Here is a 20,923-nt window from a genome sequence, read left to right as displayed (position 1 = left end):
TCGAATATTGTATGCATAGATGCCAATGTTACTGAGTTTGTTGTTTTCTTTTACTCTACTAGTTAAGTTCTCCAGGATTTTATACGTATAAAAAATTCTTTAAAATAAAAAGAATTTTCTGATCAATCCATATTCTGATTTTTAACCTAACCTATTATTTGTTTGAAACTAAATTTACTCTAATTTATAAAAAGAGTCAAATTGCTTTTTTAAAATTCCAGAGGTATTTTATATTTTCATAGAATTTTATTACTTACAGGTTATTCATAAATGGGTTACAACTTTTGGAAATGATTTTTTTATATTTACTTCAAAAAAAATTCCACAAATCTCTGGTAAATGGAATAATCACTATTATAGTACAAATTTTATGTTTCGTAAATTTTACTAAATTGTTTGTTTTCTCGGCAGCTATGCATATGAAAAGAAATTATTTTTTTTGCAATATGCTATAGATAATCTAGTTTTTACTGTAGGAACATAACTAAGAACCAATCAGTTAATGGGTTAAGTTGATAAAACTTCTTTAATGTGTTAAAACTCTTTTTATTGGTCCTCTAACTTTTAAGTATTGTTAAGTATCTTACCTCAAAATTTTTTTGTATATTTTTGTTGTTTGTAGAAGGCATGTATGTGAGCTTTAATATTGTTCATCAGTGAGTGTTTATTTATTTACTGTGATACCTTTGTCAGAATTTGATGCTTTTTAAAAGGAAAGTTTGTTTTTGTAGTTTTATAGTTTCAAGAAAACTACAAAAATGGAATATGTTTTTGTAGTTAATATATAATATAATAACATTTTTATAACTATTTCAAAAATATTATTGATTTTGTAGTAACAGGAAATTATTTTTTATGGGTCACTTCATTAAGTTTAAATTCTTTCAAATGAATCAACTGATTTAGCAATTATTTTATAACAATTAAATTAATAATTATTTGTCATTGATTTAATAAAATTATGTTATGAGCTCGTAATTGTTTTAATCATTCTGAAAGGATGTGCTGTTTTAATAGCTATTATTACTATAATAGCTATTATAGTTTGTAATTATCTATTAAATTTGAATTTTATCAGAGACTGAGTTGATTGTAAAATTATTAAAAGATTTTTTTTTTCTTGTGTGTGTGTACATGCCACTACATAAATTAGTAAATTTTGATTACAAATTTGGTTTTTTATTTTTTTATCAAATTTATTGGTTCAAAGTAAAATCTTTATTTTTAAGCTTAGTTCCAATAAATTTCAGAAGTGTGTTTGATGTTATTTATATAGCAACTGCTTCCTGGCCAAAACTAGAGAAATTATATCATAAATGAAATATGTTATAAATTTCTGAGCAGTTGTACAATCGATAAATGGCTTTAAATCAAGAGAGGATATATTTTATATAACAATTCATTACAATGTATATATATATAAAATGAAAGTAATAATTTCTAGTTAGAATTTTCTGTTTTTCTTTTGCGTAGGTAAGGAATATTTAAAAATTTTGTGTCAAGTCCAAGTAACTCTTTAAAACCTATATTTTTAATATTTAACGATTTTTAATGTTTTCTTAATGTAAGTTTACTTTGATTTTTGTACACACCTTGTATTAATTTTCGAAACTTATCAAATCCCAAACCGCTTATTACGATTTGCTTTTCCTAGAAGTTCTTTCTCCTTTTCTGTTCAATTATTAGCTTTCATTTGTAATTATTAATTTATCGAAAAGAAATTTGTCAATAAGTGCTGATGTGTAATAAAACCATGTTAAACAAATGTGATGCTTGATGTTTTTTTGTAGTTTGCTTATTTAATAAAATTATAAATATTTTTGTCTATTTATAATTGCTTTATTTTTGTGCCAAGTCACAATTTTGAAACCAGTTAACTTTGTATTGGAATAAAATATTAGTATATTTTACGTTATGATTCTCATTTATTTGTCAAGTTTAAATTATTTGTTGTCTTTCAGTATGCTTTGAGTAAAACTTCACATATATGATTTGAATTTTTTATCCAGTGTATTTCCAATCAATGCACATGAAGTGTTGTTTGATTTGATGAATCTTACACTACTTTCCCACTGTGGGAGTGTTTTATACAATCACTTTAAAATTATATTGTGTATGCATTAGGGTACTTGAATACTTTATGCAGTTAGAATCTAGTAATTCTCTAAAATTGACTTCATCCCTTCGATAATTTAATTTTAAATCTATAAAAATTGTGGACATTAACTTACATGGCTCTTAGTTTTATTAATGCATATAATCTAAGTTAAAATTCAACTTATACAGCTTTTTATATTGATATAAAAATGTGTCTAAATTTACTAAATTGCAAATTTTTTTGCAATTTAGTAAATGTTTAAGCATGTAGTTTTACAGCTATGTAATTAAGTTCAAAGCCACAAGTATAAAAAATTATTCTCAAGTTATTCTACTTGAATTGCCTAGTTTGAAAATTGATCCTCAATATTGGAGTTGCATTAAAAGTGACCTATTTTCAAACTCAGTGATTATCTTATATATTTAGGAACTTACTATAAGAATTATTTAAAACTTTTTGCATTATTGGAAGAGATTCAAATTTCATTTTTGTTTCTCATTTTGTTATGGGGAATGCATTGAAATAAAAAAATTTTTACCTAAAATTACACATACCTATTTGGTTCTGTTAGAGTGATATCTTTTGACCCCTAGATCTTAGAAAGTATTGTAAATTTATCAGTGTAAGAGAAATGAGTTCAATCAATAATTTTAGTGAAATTCTGTAAAATGTTTAATTCAGCCTTCTCTAGCATATATGCTTTTTGCGTGATTAAAAACCTAACTGTTTGGTATGAGATTAGTTTTTAAATAGCCAGTAACAAAATCTGAAACTGTTGTGCAATTGAAAAAACAGTGTAAGTGCTTCAATATAAGTTTTGAAAAAAGTGGTTTAATATTTATTTTCTTTCAATTGCTAATGTTATGAACGCTAAAATAGAATTTCAAAAATCTGATAAAACAAAATTTATCTTTGGAAACTCTTTTTTTTGCAATAAGTAGCTTATACAAAAAAGCCAAATATATATGAAAATACAAATTTGATTTTTATATTGCATGACAGTATGCAAGTATGCCATAATAACAAAAGGCTGCTGTATATACATTTAGTCCACACTCTGTGTAGTCAAACAGTTTTACACATTCAAAACAAAATACTTCCATAAACAATTAGTTTTAGAAAAAGTTTCAAATAAATTATTTAAATCACTATTTCTTTTGATGTTAACTCAGTGGAGCATCTTGAAATTCCTTTGATGTACCCTGTTCTTCAGTTGCAGCTAAGTACAGCTGTTATGTTCACCCTTATTAACTTTTGATTTGCAACAACTATTTTCATGTAAATGGTTTACAGATATATTAGAGAGTTACTCAATTAAATCATAGTAATCTTTTTTGTAGGATTCTATAAAAAAAATTATTACAGAAAGTAAAACAGCTATGCAACAATACACTAACATAATTTTAAGCAACATAAAGGTTAGTCACTCTATAAACAAACATTATTAGCTTCAAAGCACTTCTTGTCATTTGCAATGTTCTTAATTTGTTTTTGTACATTGGGTTTTCTTTTGGTTATCCTGCTGCATGTCACCAGGTAGCACAGTCATGTAGGGTAATGTCAGTCTGCATTGCCATAGATGACTACACCACCAATTCTTTAGCACTTTATAAATATAAATCATCTGCAGTTTAATGTGATTTTTTTGTTAGCATTAATGTTGCGTAAATTATTCTTTAGTTAGATATATCTTATGGTCTCTTAGACCAGTTATTTTGCTTTTCTCATCCCAGACGGGAAATTACCAAACATGTTTTTGCTTGATTCCTGATTATGTAAATAGTCTGTTGTAGCTAAGATGCTGAAGGTTGGATAGAGAAGTGAAATTGCTTAGAGCTGGCGAATGATTTGCTGCTTGAGTTTCCAGAACTGTCTTCTGTTTAAATATGATTCGACTAGTGACAGTTTTAAAATCGACTCTGCCTTGCTCTTATGTTTATTATTCGATTAAGTTGAAGAAATAATTTAATTTGCCTCTTGGAAAGACATTGATAAAATCAAAAGCCGCCATAGATCGAGGCATTTTAAAAAAATAAATGATAAAAATCCAAAAATGTATCGACATCCTTTATATAACATACTAATGCTTCAATTTCTCCAATTTTAAACGTTAAAAGTATCGCTTCAGTGGATGGTAATAACAAATCCTAAAATGAACACAAGAGGAGTGAGTTCTATTTCATGTTTAAACATAAACTATTAAATACACTTGTTTTAGTTTTTTCAACATCCACAATAGAGAAAACTGGTAATGTGGTTCCTTTTTATCGTTTAATTATATGTTGGCACTAAAATATTGGATTCCGTCAACCAGTTATTATTTGCAGGAACTCTAATGTATCGTGGTGCTTCTTGAGAAAACATAGTAGGCATACGAGCATAATAGGGTCTTTTCCAATGATCTAATCCAATTTGATCATTTGGTGCAAGTAGGAATTCTCTGTCAAAAGATAAACGCATAAGTGCAGGACCAGTTCTACCTATATGACGCAGCATTTGAAAAGAAAGATTTAAACCTTCGAACAGCCTAATAAGATTTTCTGGTTCAGTGAGAACTTGCACAAAAAGCCTTCCTGGTCTAAGTGTACTTGCTTCTTGTTCTGTTATGACTTTTTGAAAGCATTTAACTCTCAAAACTTGCAGAATAAAGAAGAATGCCAGGAATGAGCATAGCCCTTTCATTTTTCCTGAGGAAATAAATGCAAATTTCATTTAATAAAGTATGCATTTCATAAGTTAATTGTAAATTCTGGCAGTAAACAAATTCAATTGGAAAAATCATGAAATTTTTCTAATATGACATTGTCTGGCTGTATACGATCAGCTTATATGCGTAAATAGGAAAAGTGCGAATAATTATTTTGACTATATTTGCTTAGGCCTATTGCAATAAAAATTTAATACGGCTTTTAAGAAATCAATACTCAAGTTACAAACTGTCTGAAATAAATCAGGCTAATTAAGCAACAGATGAAATACTTTCTAATTAACCAAAAGTACGTGGGTTTATTTCGATAAGCCAAAGAACTTTCAGGCTGATCAGAAAATTCCCGATTAGCCTGCTGTTTAGTAAAATGACGACGGCTCTTTGCAAAGAGCCATATTTTACTGATCCTGAGTTAGAGTATCCTTGCTGTCAGGCTAACCATAAGAGGTTTTCCTCTCCATGTAACGCAAATGCGGGTTAGTTCCATCTAAAAGTCCTCTCCAACAAGGGCAATTTCTCCCAATACTTGATCCGGGCGTTCCCTTGTTTTCTGGATTGGGTTCAAAATTACAAGGTTACAGAGTTGAACATTCGTAGTCGTAAACCCAAACAATTTAGTAGGCTGTTCAGCGACGGTTATAATATCTAAAGGACCTAGTGCATAATATTTGCGTTAAAACATTTTAACTCAGTGATGCACTCAGTAACGTGATAAGTAAATTATTTGTTTTTAAATTTTATTTATTTTATCTGATTGCTGGGTAAAAGCTACCAACTTTGTTGCATACTATTTATCCGTGCATTTATTTGATTTATAAAGTAGAGAGTATTGATTTCTTCTCATCCACTGGAAAAGTCTTGCCTGTGGCTACTGTCTTCATTAATTACTGAAAGCCATTATTTTGACAATTTCAGTTATCATTGTTATTGTAATTTGTTAATGTTTTGGTGCAATGGGGTTGTTTGGTAAAGAATATATTGAAGCGGTTTCGTAATAATCGCCTTTGATATGTATTTTTAGTATAGTTGTCCGAATCTAAGAACTTGGTTTGAAACAACATTGTTTTGGAGGTCAATGCTTATAGAAAGCTGGGCCCGACTTAGCCTAACTGGGGCCAGTGACAAAAACTGCTTTTGGGGGCCCCCTCTGAACTATATGGAGGTATTTAAATTTTTCACCTCATAATATATATGTCATGGCGAAAGACCGAAATCGGTGGTTGTTGACTTTCACCGGTGAATGTCGACAAACACCAAATACGTCGATTAAAGATCGAATATTTCATTACATTCTTGTACATTCGGACCCTCACCGGTGTATGTCGACAATCACAGATATGCTTTGGTGAATGTCCGAAATATTTATTACATTCGATTTGATATGAATTTATTCGTGGATATAATTTCATTTATTCGATATTTTAATCCTACACTGATGTTTTTTTTAAGGTTAAGTGCCACTGCTCGGTATAACCTACACTGATGTTTTTTAAGGTTAAGTGCCACTGCCCGGTATACCCTACACTGATGTTTATTTAAGGTCAAATGCCATTGCCCGGTATATATTTGCCCGATACTCCAAACACTGATGTTTCTTCTAATCTATCGTCAGCAAGTATTAAAATATAGAATAAATATAAATATATCAAATAAATATAATAATATTAAGGAAAAAATAATATAAAATTCGATATAACAAATATTTCGGACATTCACCAAAGCGACTATGTGATTGTTGACATTCACCGGTGAGAGTCAGAAATAAGGGTATTTAGCAAATATTTCGGACATACACCAAGCGACTACGTGAATGTTAGCATTCACCGGTGAATGTCGACATTCTCCAAATTTCGGTGTTTCACCGTAGCATATATATATATATATATATATATATATATAACAAGTAAATTGACTAGAACCTTAAAATAGCTATAAAGTCCCCCCCCCCCCCTTCTAATGGTATCATTCTGTCCATTTTATTGATTTTCTGACAATTCTATGTCCATCATGCCGAATGCAGTTTTCTGATTGTTAACTTTGTCATCTAGCTGCGAAAATTTCGTATCCTTGCTGACATTAGGGCGGAATTCAGCTAAATTTTCGCAATTACGATGGCTCACTTAAGCCAATCAGAAGCCTGTATTTTTGTAAAATATCGCTTTTTGCGATATGTAAAAATACAGGCTTTTGATTGGCCAAATTTGTCCATCGTAATTGCAAAAACTCAGCTGAATTCCGCACTGAAAAGTCACGGATTTTCGAAATATAGACTTTTTGTGTTCATACGATAGATTAAGGAAGAAGCTATTATAAAACAGACGGATTTTACACTTTACTGATATTTTGTTTAAAAAAGTTCATCAAAGAAGGAAACCAAAAATAAACTTTTAATTCGATTTAGAGGGGCCCCCATCAGGGGGGAAGGTGGGCGCACGATGCGTCCACTTAAAGCTTGGGGGTAATTTTTACACTAAATAAAACTTATAGTTTAGGGGGAATTTAGACGAGAGAATTCGTAAGTACATAAATAAAAGAAGCAATTGGCAATGTAGCACTATTTCGAACGAGATAACATGGAAGGGGGAAGTTAGCAAATTTTTTTTTTTGGGGGGGGATGGGGCCACTGCCCCTGCCTTTGTCAGGCTCTGATGGTAAGATGAAGTGCCATAAAAGAAGAAAACATTTTATCTAAAGTGAAATAAAAAGGGATATCAAATTTATATAAGCGAGGAAGGAAAAGAAAAGCAATCGAAATTTACAACTTGTTCAGCAAGTCAAGATCCACAGTGAATTATCGTGCCATAAAAGGGTTACATATTAGAGATCCCTAATTTATATTTAATCAAGAAAAACAAAAAGTTATTGAAATCTAATGAAATCACTTCTGAGGAAAGAAAGCGGTCTTTGATTGCCGGAGGAAACTGAAAAATGACCCTAATTAGAAACAGTTAACAATCAGAACAAACATAAAACAATCGTACTAGCAATTCGATTGAATTTGGAAGAAACTTTGTTTGTTCCGTTCAGGAATATTAACCCTTTCGTTACTGCAATTCCTTCAGCTGAAGTGTGGACATTACAAGTAGTAAACTGATTTTATGTTTTTATTTAAGTGATACATCTTTATGTAATTGGAGGTCAAATATTACAAGTAAAGCTGTGGTGGATTAGGGGATAGAAAACTCGTCTCCCAATAAGGTGACCCGGGTTCGAATCCCAGCGATGGCTGGTCAATACGAATTCCGCATCCGGCTCGCTCCAACTACAATGCTGACGTAAAATATCCTCAGTGGTAGACGTATCATGCGTTAGAGTCCCCTTGCCGTCAGGCTAACTGTAGGAGGTTTTCCTACAGTTAGCGAGGAAGGTTAATGCGGTTTAATTCCATCAAAAAGTCCTCCACGAAGGCAAGCTTCTCCCGATACTTGATCCAGGAGTTCTCTTGTCTTCTGAATTAGGTTCAAAATTAACTAAAGAGATGAGCAATGGTAGTCGAAAATTCATACGGTGGTTGGCTGTTCAACGATGTTTATAAAAAGTATAGGTAGAAATACAATTTAGGATAATTCAAAAATGTTTTATTAATTCAGTATGTTAAATTTCAAAACAAGGGTCGACACATAAATTCACATTGCAGTATTTACACTCATAAGTAGATTCTCGTCTTTTGTAGTTTGCTCTGAAAACGACGCACCGTCTATTTTTCCTACCAATTTATAAACCGAAGTCAAATATCTTTCTGACAGGGCGGCTAACGTTGTCCTTAAATTCCTTAATAAAAATAAAATGTCCTTAATTATTAAAAATTTCAATAAATGTCCTGAAATTTTTGCATTTTCTAAAATAAAATTAAAAAAAATTGTACTCAACAGCATTTATATAAAAGAGAATTTAAGAAATTTCAAATTTAGAAATTTTGTTATATGCCATAGGAACAAAGTATATAACAAAATGGAAGCCAAAGTCTTCATAGCGTACCAAGTATGGTATTAGTTTATTTCCATTTTAAGAGACAATTACCCTTGACTTGATGGTGTACAACATTTCATGTGGGAGAAATATATAAAAAGTTCTTTTTCTCTCTACATCGCTATATCATACTCCTATGATTTTCAGGAGAGAATCTAGTATTTTCCACTACTTAACAACTTTCCGCATTTATACTATAAAGTTGGCGAAGTTCGAAATCTTATTTTGCATTATTTTACCGGTACATATAGTTAATGTTGTAATTATATATACAGGGCCTGCGCTAAACATTCGCTACCTCACCAAATGCGATATTTAACTCGATCCTCAAAATTACGTTAATGATAATTTTTTCTCAACAAATCAGTATTTTTCATTCGATTACAGTAATTTTCGGTAGATGCGCCGCTTAACGAATTAGAATTGTGTCCAAATAATATAAGTCTGAAGGAAACTACCGTAAAATACAGATCAATCCGCGATATATATTTCTATGAGAAAAAATTAACCATAATTTTTTTTTTTTTAAGATTTGCATTTTGCGAAGACTTTCGAAAATTGGCGAATACTTTGTATATTTGGCTAATACACTCTATAACAAAAAAATCGACGCACTAAGACGCGCAAAATCGACGCTCGATCAGGCTGGAATGATGCCGACTGGGGATGTATAGTCCTTAGCGACGAATCCCGCTTCCAACTGTGTCCTGACGATAATCGAAGACGTGTTTGGAGACGCACAGGGCAGAGGGGGGATCCTGCCTTCACTATTGCACGCCACACCGGCCCTCAACAAGGCATTATGGTCTGGGGTGCCATTTTCTTTGACAGCCGGACCCCTTTGGTCGTCATTAGAGGTACACTTACTGCACAGCAGTACGTCGACGACATCCTAAGACCTGTTTTGCTACCGTTCCTTTTGCAGCGCCCTGGGCTGGTTTTTCAGCAGGACAATACCAGACCACATACGGCACGTGTTGCTATGAACTGTCTGTAAGCTTGTCAAACTCTTCCTTGGCCTGCCTGATCACCAGATCTCTCTCCCATGGAGCATGTCTGGGATATGATGGGAAGGCGATTGCATCTGGCACGGAATGTTGATGACCTCGTTCGACAATTGGATCGAATTTGGCAGGAAATACCGCAAGAGACCATCCGGGAGCTTTATCGGTCTATGCCACGCCATGTGGCAGCTTGTATCCAGGCTAGAGGCGGGTCAACACCTTATTGAATTTGAACTCTGCAATAAATTATTCAATTGTTCTGAAATCTTAATCATTTACTATTCTGTACATTGTCTTCCTATCCACCAATTTTCGTTTCAATCAGACAACTCCTTCTTGGTGCGTCGATTTTTTTGTTATAGTGTAATATGAAATTCTTAGCGCGAGCTCTGTTTATATATATTTCTTTGGAAAATTTTTCTTTCCCAATTCACCAATTTCCAGTTTATAAAATTTTATAAAAAAATTTAATTAATTAAAAAATTTTCCAAGTTTCTAAAAAAATGATAAATTGTTCATAATTTTCATTGAAACTTAAAAAAAAAAAAAAAAAAAAAAAAAAAAAAAACTGTTACTGGTAGTAATTTCCATGATATAAACTACAAAATTATGCTAAAACTTTTTGCTCCTGTGACATTTTCAAGAGGAACTTCACGAGTTTTGACCTATAATTACAAAATGCAAGCAAGTTTACATTTTCAAAATAATCTTCATACAGACGGAGAATTTTTAAAAATAAATATCCGCTTGAGTAGTTTTAGAAACGTTTTTTAAGCAATCATTTCGCTTGACTGCTTTTAAATAATTGAATTCAGTGTTTATTTTTAGAGCAACTTCTGTTTAAAACGAAAGTGAATTTTTTTCGTTCATTATAATATTTTCCTTTTTTCTCAACCAGTCAGTGGTGATTCCTTTCTAGATTTAAAAATTGCGTGATTTTGTGCAATTTTCGGACTTTTTAATTCAAAAGTTTTCACTCATAACGTGACAAATTGATGGTGAATATTTTAATTACTTATTTTTTGTGTCCCGCAGTGGACTAATCGTAAAAGACACGGTTCCCATTAGAATATAGAAGTCAAGCATCACCGGTTGCGGTCAGTAACCGGGTGGGTGACCTTTTTTATTAGCCTGCTTAGGGACCGAGGATGTGCGGTATTGGTCCTCGTTAAACTGTTCTACCTTAAATCGCTCGAATTCGTGCGCAGGTCGTCGGGTTACCAAAGCGGGAGACTCATATCCCCTCAACAGAGGATCAAAATTGTGATGGCATGTCTTCAGATTATCCTCAAAGATGTTTTCCAAACCGTCACCAATAGCCCATTGAGCAGCTCTAGTGCGAAGTAAATAAAGCATCTACTTACGTTGTTTTTTTGCTTCGATACTAACTTGTACGGTCGTTTGAAAAAATTGTACAAAGCAGAAGCAAAATGAGAATTGACGTTAAAAGAATTTCGGAAAACATTATGCTACGTATTCAACACTTAAAACAGTTTAAATATTAGTTATATGAAAATGTTTGTATTGTTGATTTTTCAAGTTGGTCAAACCTTTTTTTAAAATTTTTATTTTTAAGATTTATAGATTACAGAAAAATTTTGCTACTACTGAATGGCTGTACAATTCGGAAGTTATTTATTAGTTTGTATTGTTATTCTTTAAACTACGCATTGTAGTTGATTTTAATACGTTTTGACTTGGTTATAAACAATTTTTCAAAAACACTAATTTCCAATTGCACATAATTCAGAATTTCAACAGAATCAGTAGATCAGTTCTTGAGAAATGAAAATTACAACTTTTTTTAAATTTCCGCTTTTAGCAGATTTTGCTTAAATTTTGTATTTTCTCGTTTAAAATAACATAGTTAAGAGCGAAATAATAAACTGTATACTTAACAAGTCAGCATATTTTTGATATTAATTAAATAAAATAATAAAAAATAATAATTCAACTAATACAATTTAGGGTTTGAGTTCTTAAACCGATAATGCAACATAAAATTTATGTTTATTATCAAACATGAAATTTATTCGTTGTAAAACAAGTCTGAAACAATAGTAATTATTATAATGAAATTATATTAATTAGTTTACTTTGAAATGTTATCACTCATTAATTAAAAGAAAAAGTAATATGAAATTAATATAAGTAATATAAATGAAACCTTTATTCTGTCCCCCTAAAATTTTGAGCCAGCGTAAAAATTACCTGCATGTTCTGGGGATCAGGGTTTAATTTAGAAATCCGGAGACCACAGGCACAAAACTGTTGGAGCCCCATTGGTCCTTAATTTACATGTTTTTCATTAGAAAATGCCTTAAAACATTTTACAACATAAGTAAATTATGATACAATAGTAAATTTGAGCGTATATTTATTTCAATTTTCGTTTACTCGTAGTTCTAATAGACAATTCTTATGGAAAAAACATACATATTTAAACATTTCCATTTTCAGGGTGCCCGTCATATGCGGGCCCGGGCCTCTTAGCCTTATGATAAATAAGGCCCTGCAGGGGATATTTACTACTTTCCCGTATAATAGATATACAAGTAATTGAAAAGAGTCTATGGGTACATTTTTGGCGAAAAAGTGGCGATTAACAGACAAATCATTAGTCGCCCTGTGACCTATGGAGACCATTAATTTTGCGTAATAGGCCCTGTCACTAAAAGTGAAAGCAAAAATACTTGTGACTTACCGTCATTCAAAACTTTGGTGCAGGTACGAAGCTAAATATCCGAAAGAAAAGAAAATCGCAAGTGAGTTTTGATAATCCACTAACACACTGTGATCAGGAAAAAAAGCATCAACCAATGCGAACAATGAAACCGATTTCAATGGCAGTGACCGTGAAAACAGTGAGGGACTTAAAGGTGACGATCAACCCAGATTTCGTCCAAGTTCGATTACAATTTAAGAAGCGCGTCACTTTTTTCTCTTCGTCTGACCTTCTTATTTTTGTTACCTTTTTGTTGCCTCCTGATACTTAAGAATGAAAATGAAATCTGTGGCTTCATTTAGAAAAAGAGCGTACAGCGAACCGGATACCTTATCGTTGGGAAAAGTGCTTCTGAATAAAATGAGGTTAATTTTTTAACTCTCTCTCGCTCTTTTTCTTGAGTTCGCAATCACGCCACAAAGAAAAAGTTCAATTTATTTTTCCGTGTATAGGGAGGCTGGTGTATGGTCTGTATATTAGGAAGAAAAAAACATTTTGGATTACTTTTCTTTTAAGGATTTGATTTTCTTGCAAGAATCTTCAACTAAGTCTATCTAAAACAGGGGTTTCCAACTTACATGAGGCCGGGGGCCGCAATTAAAAACACCAGTCAAATGGCGGACCGCAACTTTATTAAAATTTTATATAGAACTCTTTTATGCTTAAAGGAACATTAAATATTACTGTCAGATTTTTATCAAGTTGTACAAAACAAAAGTATTGAATTACAAATTAAAATAAGAAGTAGATTCTTAAAAATATTTAATTGCATATTAAAAAATTCTGGCAACAATAACTTTAATGTGCACCTATGTATTAAACAATTAATGTGTAACCGATATCAAATTGTTAAGGTAAAAAACTTAAAAGTATTTAAAATCCATATAGATTTTCTACGCCCGCAAAAAATGACAACTAATATATTTTGGTTCATGGGTCACAAAATATGGCTCCGCGGGCCTCCAGTTGGTAAGCACTGATCTAAAAGATGAACAATATTCATATTCTATCTCTTTAAGCTACAAGAGAAAAAATTAACTCTATTTATCAATGTATAAAGAGACTAGGGAGTATTTTGTATTTTTGAAAAAAATCGCTGACTTCACCGTGAATTCACATTGTTTTTCGACGGTCATATTCAAGAACTTCTACTTAATTTTCAAATCCCGATATTTTAAAAAAGAAACTATGAGTAATCACACATAGACTTTCGACCACGTTTGTTCGATTTTGCATCAATTTCACCATAACACCATATGGGTTTTTAACACAAATTTTAAATGAGGTTTCTGAAAATCCCAATACATTTAATCGGATATTATTTATAGATGAATTTCGAATCGTGCATTTGAATAAAAACTTTTTTGGAGAAAGTGTTCGATTTACGTCGTTAACCCTCACGTGTTTTTTGATAACTTTTTCGAGAATTATACCACTGGATTTCTAAATAATTTAAAAAATTCTCGTAATTTTTTTAACGGAACTATATTGCGTTGATTAATATTATTACTAGTATTGAATCTCGAATCGCAAATGAGTAATTACCTCTCGATTTTCGACAACGCTAGTTCGATTTCCCCGTAAATCCATGTGGTTTTCGATCACATTCATCATATGGATTTTTAAATTCCGATTTTTTTAACACTTTTTTACTACAAAACGCGGAATCAGAAATTTGAGATATAAGCATTAGTGCGAAGATGATAAAAAAATAAGATTATTTTTTCGGTTATTATTAAAAATATCGTTCGAACTTAATTCTAAGACCTGCTTTTCTTATATAAATATTAAAATATATATAAAAAAAATGTCAGATCGTAATTAAAAATATAGTCACCAATCAAAATTTATTGATCTTGTGGTGGCATTTCATGAGCCCTAGTTTCCTCCTTCCCAACACTGAATTTTTTTTGTAGTAATCCATTTTCTGGATTAAATACAAATAAAAGATGTAACTTTGCACAAAACAAAATTTAGGTTTTCGAGCATTTTATAAAAATTGTAAATAGAAAATTTTTCAGGAATCGTTTGTCTTCCATCTGAGATCAAAACTCTTGACCTCTGAACTCTCCGAAGAAATTTGTCTATTTCTTTCTTTCCCCGAATTTACTTCCAATTTTAATTTTTTTTACAATTTTAATTTTATGTTACACTTTCTTTTAAACATTTTTTGAATGAAAAGCTGAGAATAAGGAGAATTTCATGTCACACATAAACAATGCTCATGCACTCCTTTGTCAGCAAAAATAAGATAATCCGCTCGTTAGGTGACTACGTAATAGTTAAACGGTCCCTTTTTGTCCTACGCCCTACCTGGACGAATCATAGCCCAGCTTGGTGTTTTTCTGTCCAATATAAAGGCGAAATGCCAAAAAGGAAAGTATCTGTCGACATCTTTTAATTTATACCTGTAGTACTTATTTGTATCTGAAAGTATCTGTCAACATCTATAAATAGGACAGCAAACAGAGATGCTGTCCTATTCATAACCCATTTCTAAAGAAATAGATACCAAAAAGACTAAAAATTATCTCCAGTGTCTACATTTTCTTATTTGGAGCCAATAAGGAGATGCTTTCCCATTCATCATCCACTCCTAAAGAAAGAGATACCGAAAAGACTAAAAAATATCTTCAGTGTCAACATTTTCTTATTTGGAGCAAATAAGGACATGCTTTCCCATTCATCATCCATTCCTAAGGAAATAGATCCCAAAAGACTAAAAATTATAGAAAGTATCTCCACAATGTCAACATCTTTCAATTTGGAGTAAATAAAGAGAAGCTGTGTCCCATTCCTAAAAAAAGATTTGTAAGATATCTGTGCACAAATGAGAATAACCATCCATAAGATTTAAAAGAGCTTGTTCATTTAATGAATCCAAAAGAAATAGATACTAACGCTAATTAGTTACAATCAGTACTGTCTTAACGCATGGGCACACACGGCCAGTGCCCGTAGGCCCCAGGCACTCAGAGTGCCCTTCAGAATCTTACTTTTTACGAATTGTAATAAAAACTTACAATAAACAACATTGTCCTAAATGTTCTAAAATAAATATATACTATTGTATCAAGTCTGTATTTCGTTTCTCTTTCAACAAATAGTGATTGATTATCATGCAAACATCAATAATTTGAATAGTTTATAACAAGAAAACTTAAAAAAGCAACTGACATATATTTTTCTACGTTCCAATGAGTTTACTGTTCAATTGGCGCCTGCAAGGTTCATACGCACCTGAGAAATAAATTAATGTGAGCAAGGTTTATGTAAAGTCATACTAACGCTCAAAATGCCTGACCACCACCAACTCTGTTTAGCATTTAAAATTAGTTAAATAAAGTAATAATTGAAAGAGTTTAGAATTACACAGCACTATGGTACAACAACTTTTAAACTGGTTATAGCTGATGTGCATTGAAAGATGTTTTAATAACTGCTAAGTTTGACAAAATTTTTCTTGATTTGTTACATTTTTACAAATTTAATTATTTCCCATGGATTTGAAAATTATTTCATTATTTGAGGATTGCAACTGGCAAGAATATAAATTTTTTTAAAAAAAATTATGCATATTTTAAAAGTGCTTCATCTTAAGTTCATTTAGTTTTGGGGATAATCAAAATGCGTTTAAGTTTGTTAAAATTATTGCATATATTAAAGCTTTATTACATGTGAGTAAGGTTTTCAGTTCGATTCAATGATATGTTATAGAGGCCCAAAACATTCACGTGCCCGGGGGCTAAACAAGCTATCAAGACGGCCCTGGTTACTATAATAAACTTGTAATTTATGATGATATTAAGAATCTGAAATATTAAAAGAGGTTATAGCATCAGGAGACATATTAGATAAGGAAGATGTCAAAACAGAAGAATTTCAGCAAAACTAAATGCAAATGAAGAACAAGGATGAGTTTTCCCCCCCTCCATTTTTTAGCTGAATTCCAATTTTTTTCTTCCAATTTAACATAAAGAAGAATTCCGCCTTCTCAAAGGAAGTTCCAATTTACTGAATTCCTGAAGAAAAAAAAAGATTAATTTTTTATGCTCTATGTAAACGAGATTTAAAATTACACATCGTGATCTGCATTCACTTGATTTAAAATTACGCATCGCAATGCATATTCACTTGATTTAAAAATTTTCCATCGGGATTCATATACACGGGAATTAAAAACCACACATCGAAATTCGTATTCACGCGATTTAAAATCACGATTCATATTTGTGCGATTAAAAATTAAACATCGCAATTTATTGGTGCGGAATTTAAAAATTTCACATCGGGTTTGTATTCAAAGGATTTAAAAATCAAACATCAGGATTTGATTTCACTTATGAAATTTAAAAAAATCACGCATGGACTTTTTTTTAATTGAAAGGTTGATAATATTCTATGGATACACATTTCCTACATACACGTTTTTCTAGCTTAAATTTCAGGTATTTTTTTTTAAAAATTATTTATAATTTGTTTCACACAAAACACTTTCTAATTTTTTATTTGCAGCTTTTTTGTAGTAAATTCATGTTATACAACTTATGAAATGTCAATAAGGTTATGAATCTGACCAAATTGTTAAAAATATTCGATTGAAATACTCGATTTTTGATATATATTTCATATCTAAAATACTCGATATCCAAAATTTTTAGAGTCTCCTATCTATTTCGTGATATCGATGTCGGACTGAATTTGAATTTCGCACTTATTTGTGCAATAAAATGCAACCAACGAATAGAAAGAGAGAACGGAATCTGGAAATTCAGGGTAATTATAATTAGAACAGTACGCGTTTTAATTGTTGAGCAATACTTCAGAGGATTCTTTCCCCGTTGTCTTGTATTATAGATTAAATATTTGATTTTCTTTTTTTCGGTATTAACAAATGTTTGGAGATACAGTCTCACAATACTATACTTTTCAAACAAAATGGCAAATAAAGTTGTCACCTGAATAGACAATGAGAACTTTCATGAAATTTTTATCAAAAAAGTAAAGTAATAAAATTACGGGGTTTGGGGTGTTAACTTTTCAGAATATAATTTTAAACTGCACATTTGTCAGTTGCTTTTAGATTTAATTTTATTTTTGCTTAAACTGATGGAAAAAGAATTTTGATGATGCTAAATATTTATTTTAATGCAAATTGTGCAAAAACGAAACAAATGCCAAAATTTGAAAACAAAAAAAATATTTATCATACGAAACTATACCTTTCAAAAAATACTGATTGCAGAGTTGTATTGTTATAATTTTGAAAGAAAAATTCTATAAAACCGCACGCTATATATCGTTTAAATTCTAATAAGGCGACTATTTTGTTTTACATGTTTCGAAAAATAATGCAAAATCTATCCTCCATCAGTTTATTTATGAAAATAAAATAAAGATGATTTAAAAGCACACACAGAATTTCTTTCCTCCATCTTCAGTCGAGAGGAAAGAGGCCTCTACCCTCGCCATTTTGGATTTCAAATTACATTTTTAATTTGTATTTTCTTGATACATATTTTTTTCGTATTTAAACTTTTGATGATATTATTATTAGATAGCACAACACATTTAAAAAAGTGGAAAATAAAGGGTCGTTTTATCAGATTAGGAGAAATAGCTCTTATTAACAATTTTCAGAACTTGTATGAATTAGAATTTTTCTTCAAATAAAGCGATGGAATGCTTTGAGGTTATGAGTAAGTAATCTCAAATTACACGTTTTTCAGTTTTTAGATTCCTTACAATCTTATTTTATTACAATTTACACTTGTGAAAACCGAGTTGGATAACGCTAAAAGATTCTTTTAACGTTAATGGACAACTAGTCAAATTTTCATTTTGTGAAGTAGCTAAGTTGAGTGTCAACTAGTTTCAAGCCAAAATGTAAATATTTTCTTCTTAATGTTGCTTCATCATTGCTTTGAACATAAACCGGTTCTAAAGCACGCAAGGTTTTTCTTTTCTCAAACATATATTAAGATGAGTTTGTTACATATAATGGATGGTTGACTAAATGTAAGTAAACAATAACAAGCTTCCTAAAACAGGAACAAATTTAGAAAACTTCCAGTATATTCTTCCGCTTATGTTATGCTAACTAGTTGATATGTGAACAGGCTTAATATTCAAGGAAGTTTTATTATTGTAGTTTCTGATCAAATTTAAGCGTACTTTTACCATTCATAAAAATTTCCTCCAATTTAAAAATTCTATCTGGTTGTAGATCTAAAACAATTTTAAGGAAATTAATCTCAAAACATAAATAAAGTAAAAGGTTTGTCATGTTTTGAGTATTATCCATTATTTGGCTATATTTGTGTAAAATAGTACCATTTAATATTGCTTGAATTGCCTTCAGAATTCCTTTGTTGTTTGTTTCATTGAAATTTAAATTGAAAGAACGCGTTGTATTGTGGATTCTATTAGTATAATAATATTGGATGGCACACTTTTTCTTCAAGTTTAGGTGTAAAAATAAATCGGAAGAAAAAACCCAGAAGTCTTAAGATGACTGTGCTTAGCAAAACCCTAAAAAATATGAGGGGGAGTAGGCTCTCTTAATAATAATAATAAAAAAAAACTAATTTAAACTTTATGTCATGTCTTTTAAGAGTTTGGCAATCGGTTGGAAATTACTCGTTTTAGTCTGCGATACATAGGAACCACTTTGATGAAATGTTTAACAATTGTATCCCATCATTCATAAAGCCTAAATGAAACAAACGAGATGAAGTGAGTTGAAATCATTTCCTCAGGTGTTCTTTTCTGTACCTAGGGAAAATCTCAAAAGTTATAGTATAATCATTAAACGTGGGAAAAGATTCCTTGCGAAGGAAAAACTATAACTTTCCTAATAAGCAAGGTAATTTCTAAAGTACGCTGATAAACAAATTTTAAAAAGTTCCAGATATCTCAGTATTCCATAAATTTTCTAAGACTATTAAGATGTGCCAATTCAAAATCTGCAAATTATTTGCCTCTATCACCCACTATTTTTTAGGTAAACTTCTTCACCCATTTATATTTCACTAGAACCATAAAATGTTACATGAGTACTTATGAAAATATACTTAAAAAAAAACATTAAATCACAATGCATAGATACTGCATAGAAATATCAAATTCAAAATACTCACACATATTATCCACACAAATTGAAAATGCATCCTTAATTTAAGGTATAATAATGCTGTACTTATCTTGAATGTCCAAAGGGAAGCAAATAATAAACAGAAAAAAAGAGTATCAAACAAAAACGAAGAAAAAACCAAGAGAAACATCACTCTAACAATTATATGAGTTAATCTCCAATTTGATTGGGCAGTTGAGCAAGTTAATATGATATAAGTAATAAAATATTTATTCTAATGAAATTAGATATTTTTTAAAAAAAATTAACTAAATACAAAGAGTAATTCATGGAAGGAATTTTATGCTCTTATACTATTTAATAAAATTTCTAGGACTTTTAAGCAGCTATATAATTTTTCTGAATTCTAATAATTACGTTAATTGTGAAGTGATAATGCTTTATCAACAGGTGGTTTAAAATTTTTTACTAAAATGAAATATTTCATAATTTTTCTTAATATTTTTAGCTTATCACAAATTTATTACCTTGAGAAATTATTGTTAATTGATACAGTTTGTATAATATGTAATAATAGTATTAAGTATATTATATTATTGTATTATGCTCATTTAAGTAAAATCAGAATATGCATTAAAAGTTTTTATCCATCAGCTTTAAATTAACGTTTACCTATCAAACAGCTTTCAAAAAAGTATCTATTTACATTCGAATTAATAATATGCATTTATTGAATTCATTTTTAAATGCCTGCCTTAAATCTGTCCTTAAGTTCATGAAATTGTTAAAGTAGTGCTTTTTTCCAATTCTCTTTTTCTTCAACAACTTTTATTCCCTAAAGATTTTTTCTGTGATTCTAATAAAAAGTGTCACTCATTGCAAAGAAATTCACAAAATCTAACTGTTTGTGGCAACAATGCGCAGTTGTTGTACACAATGCAAGCAAGTTCCCTTCAAATGAATTAAATTTAAACAATGTCATTAAAATTAATAAAATTTAAACATTGTTTCATTTAAATTATTAAAATTTAAATAATATTCCATTAAAATTACTAAAATTGAAACAGTAATCTATGAAAAACAGTATTTCAAGAAAATTAATTTGTGTAAATATCTTAAAAATATGATGAGATAGAGCAAAATGGTCTTCACATTTAAAATCAGCATAACTAACTGCACGAAAACAGCAATAAGTAATGCTGGACATCCATAGCTTGTTTATAAGTGTTATTATCAGTGTTGCTAGGGGAAAATTCAAAAATTAAGGGAAAAACTCTTAGTACATTTTAGTGAAAATCTTCAAAAATGAGAAAAAGATAACAATAAA

At 30.6% G+C, this 20,923-nt stretch overlaps 1 protein-coding gene across 1 annotated transcript; it reads right to left on the bottom strand.

Moving 5' to 3' along the window:
- Window positions 1-2,988: 2,988 nt before the first annotated feature.
- LOC122272674 (uncharacterized) lies at window positions 2,989-12,934 on the bottom strand. Its single transcript, XM_087155978.1, has 2 exons — window positions 12,483-12,934; window positions 2,989-4,785 (listed from the first exon to the last, which is right to left on the bottom strand). Exon 2 carries the CDS (start codon window positions 4,778-4,780, stop codon window positions 4,370-4,372), a length of 411 nt encoding a protein of 136 aa, XP_087012104.1. The 5' UTR covers window positions 4,781-4,785; window positions 12,483-12,934; the 3' UTR covers window positions 2,989-4,369.
- Window positions 12,935-20,923: the final 7,989 nt, after the last annotated feature.

Source organism: Parasteatoda tepidariorum, chromosome 12 (genome assembly GCF_982258835.1).
Source record: "Parasteatoda tepidariorum strain Cologne lab strain chromosome 12, Ptep-v5.0, whole genome shotgun sequence".
NCBI lineage: Eukaryota > Metazoa > Arthropoda > Arachnida > Araneae > Theridiidae > Parasteatoda > Parasteatoda tepidariorum.
This window is presented reverse-complemented; position numbering and strand designations above follow the sequence as displayed.

Coding starts and splice junctions, on each gene's coding strand:
- LOC122272674 (XM_087155978.1), bottom strand. CDS start 4,780: ATGAAAGGGCTATGCTCATTCCTGGCATTCTTCTTTATTCTGCAAGTT.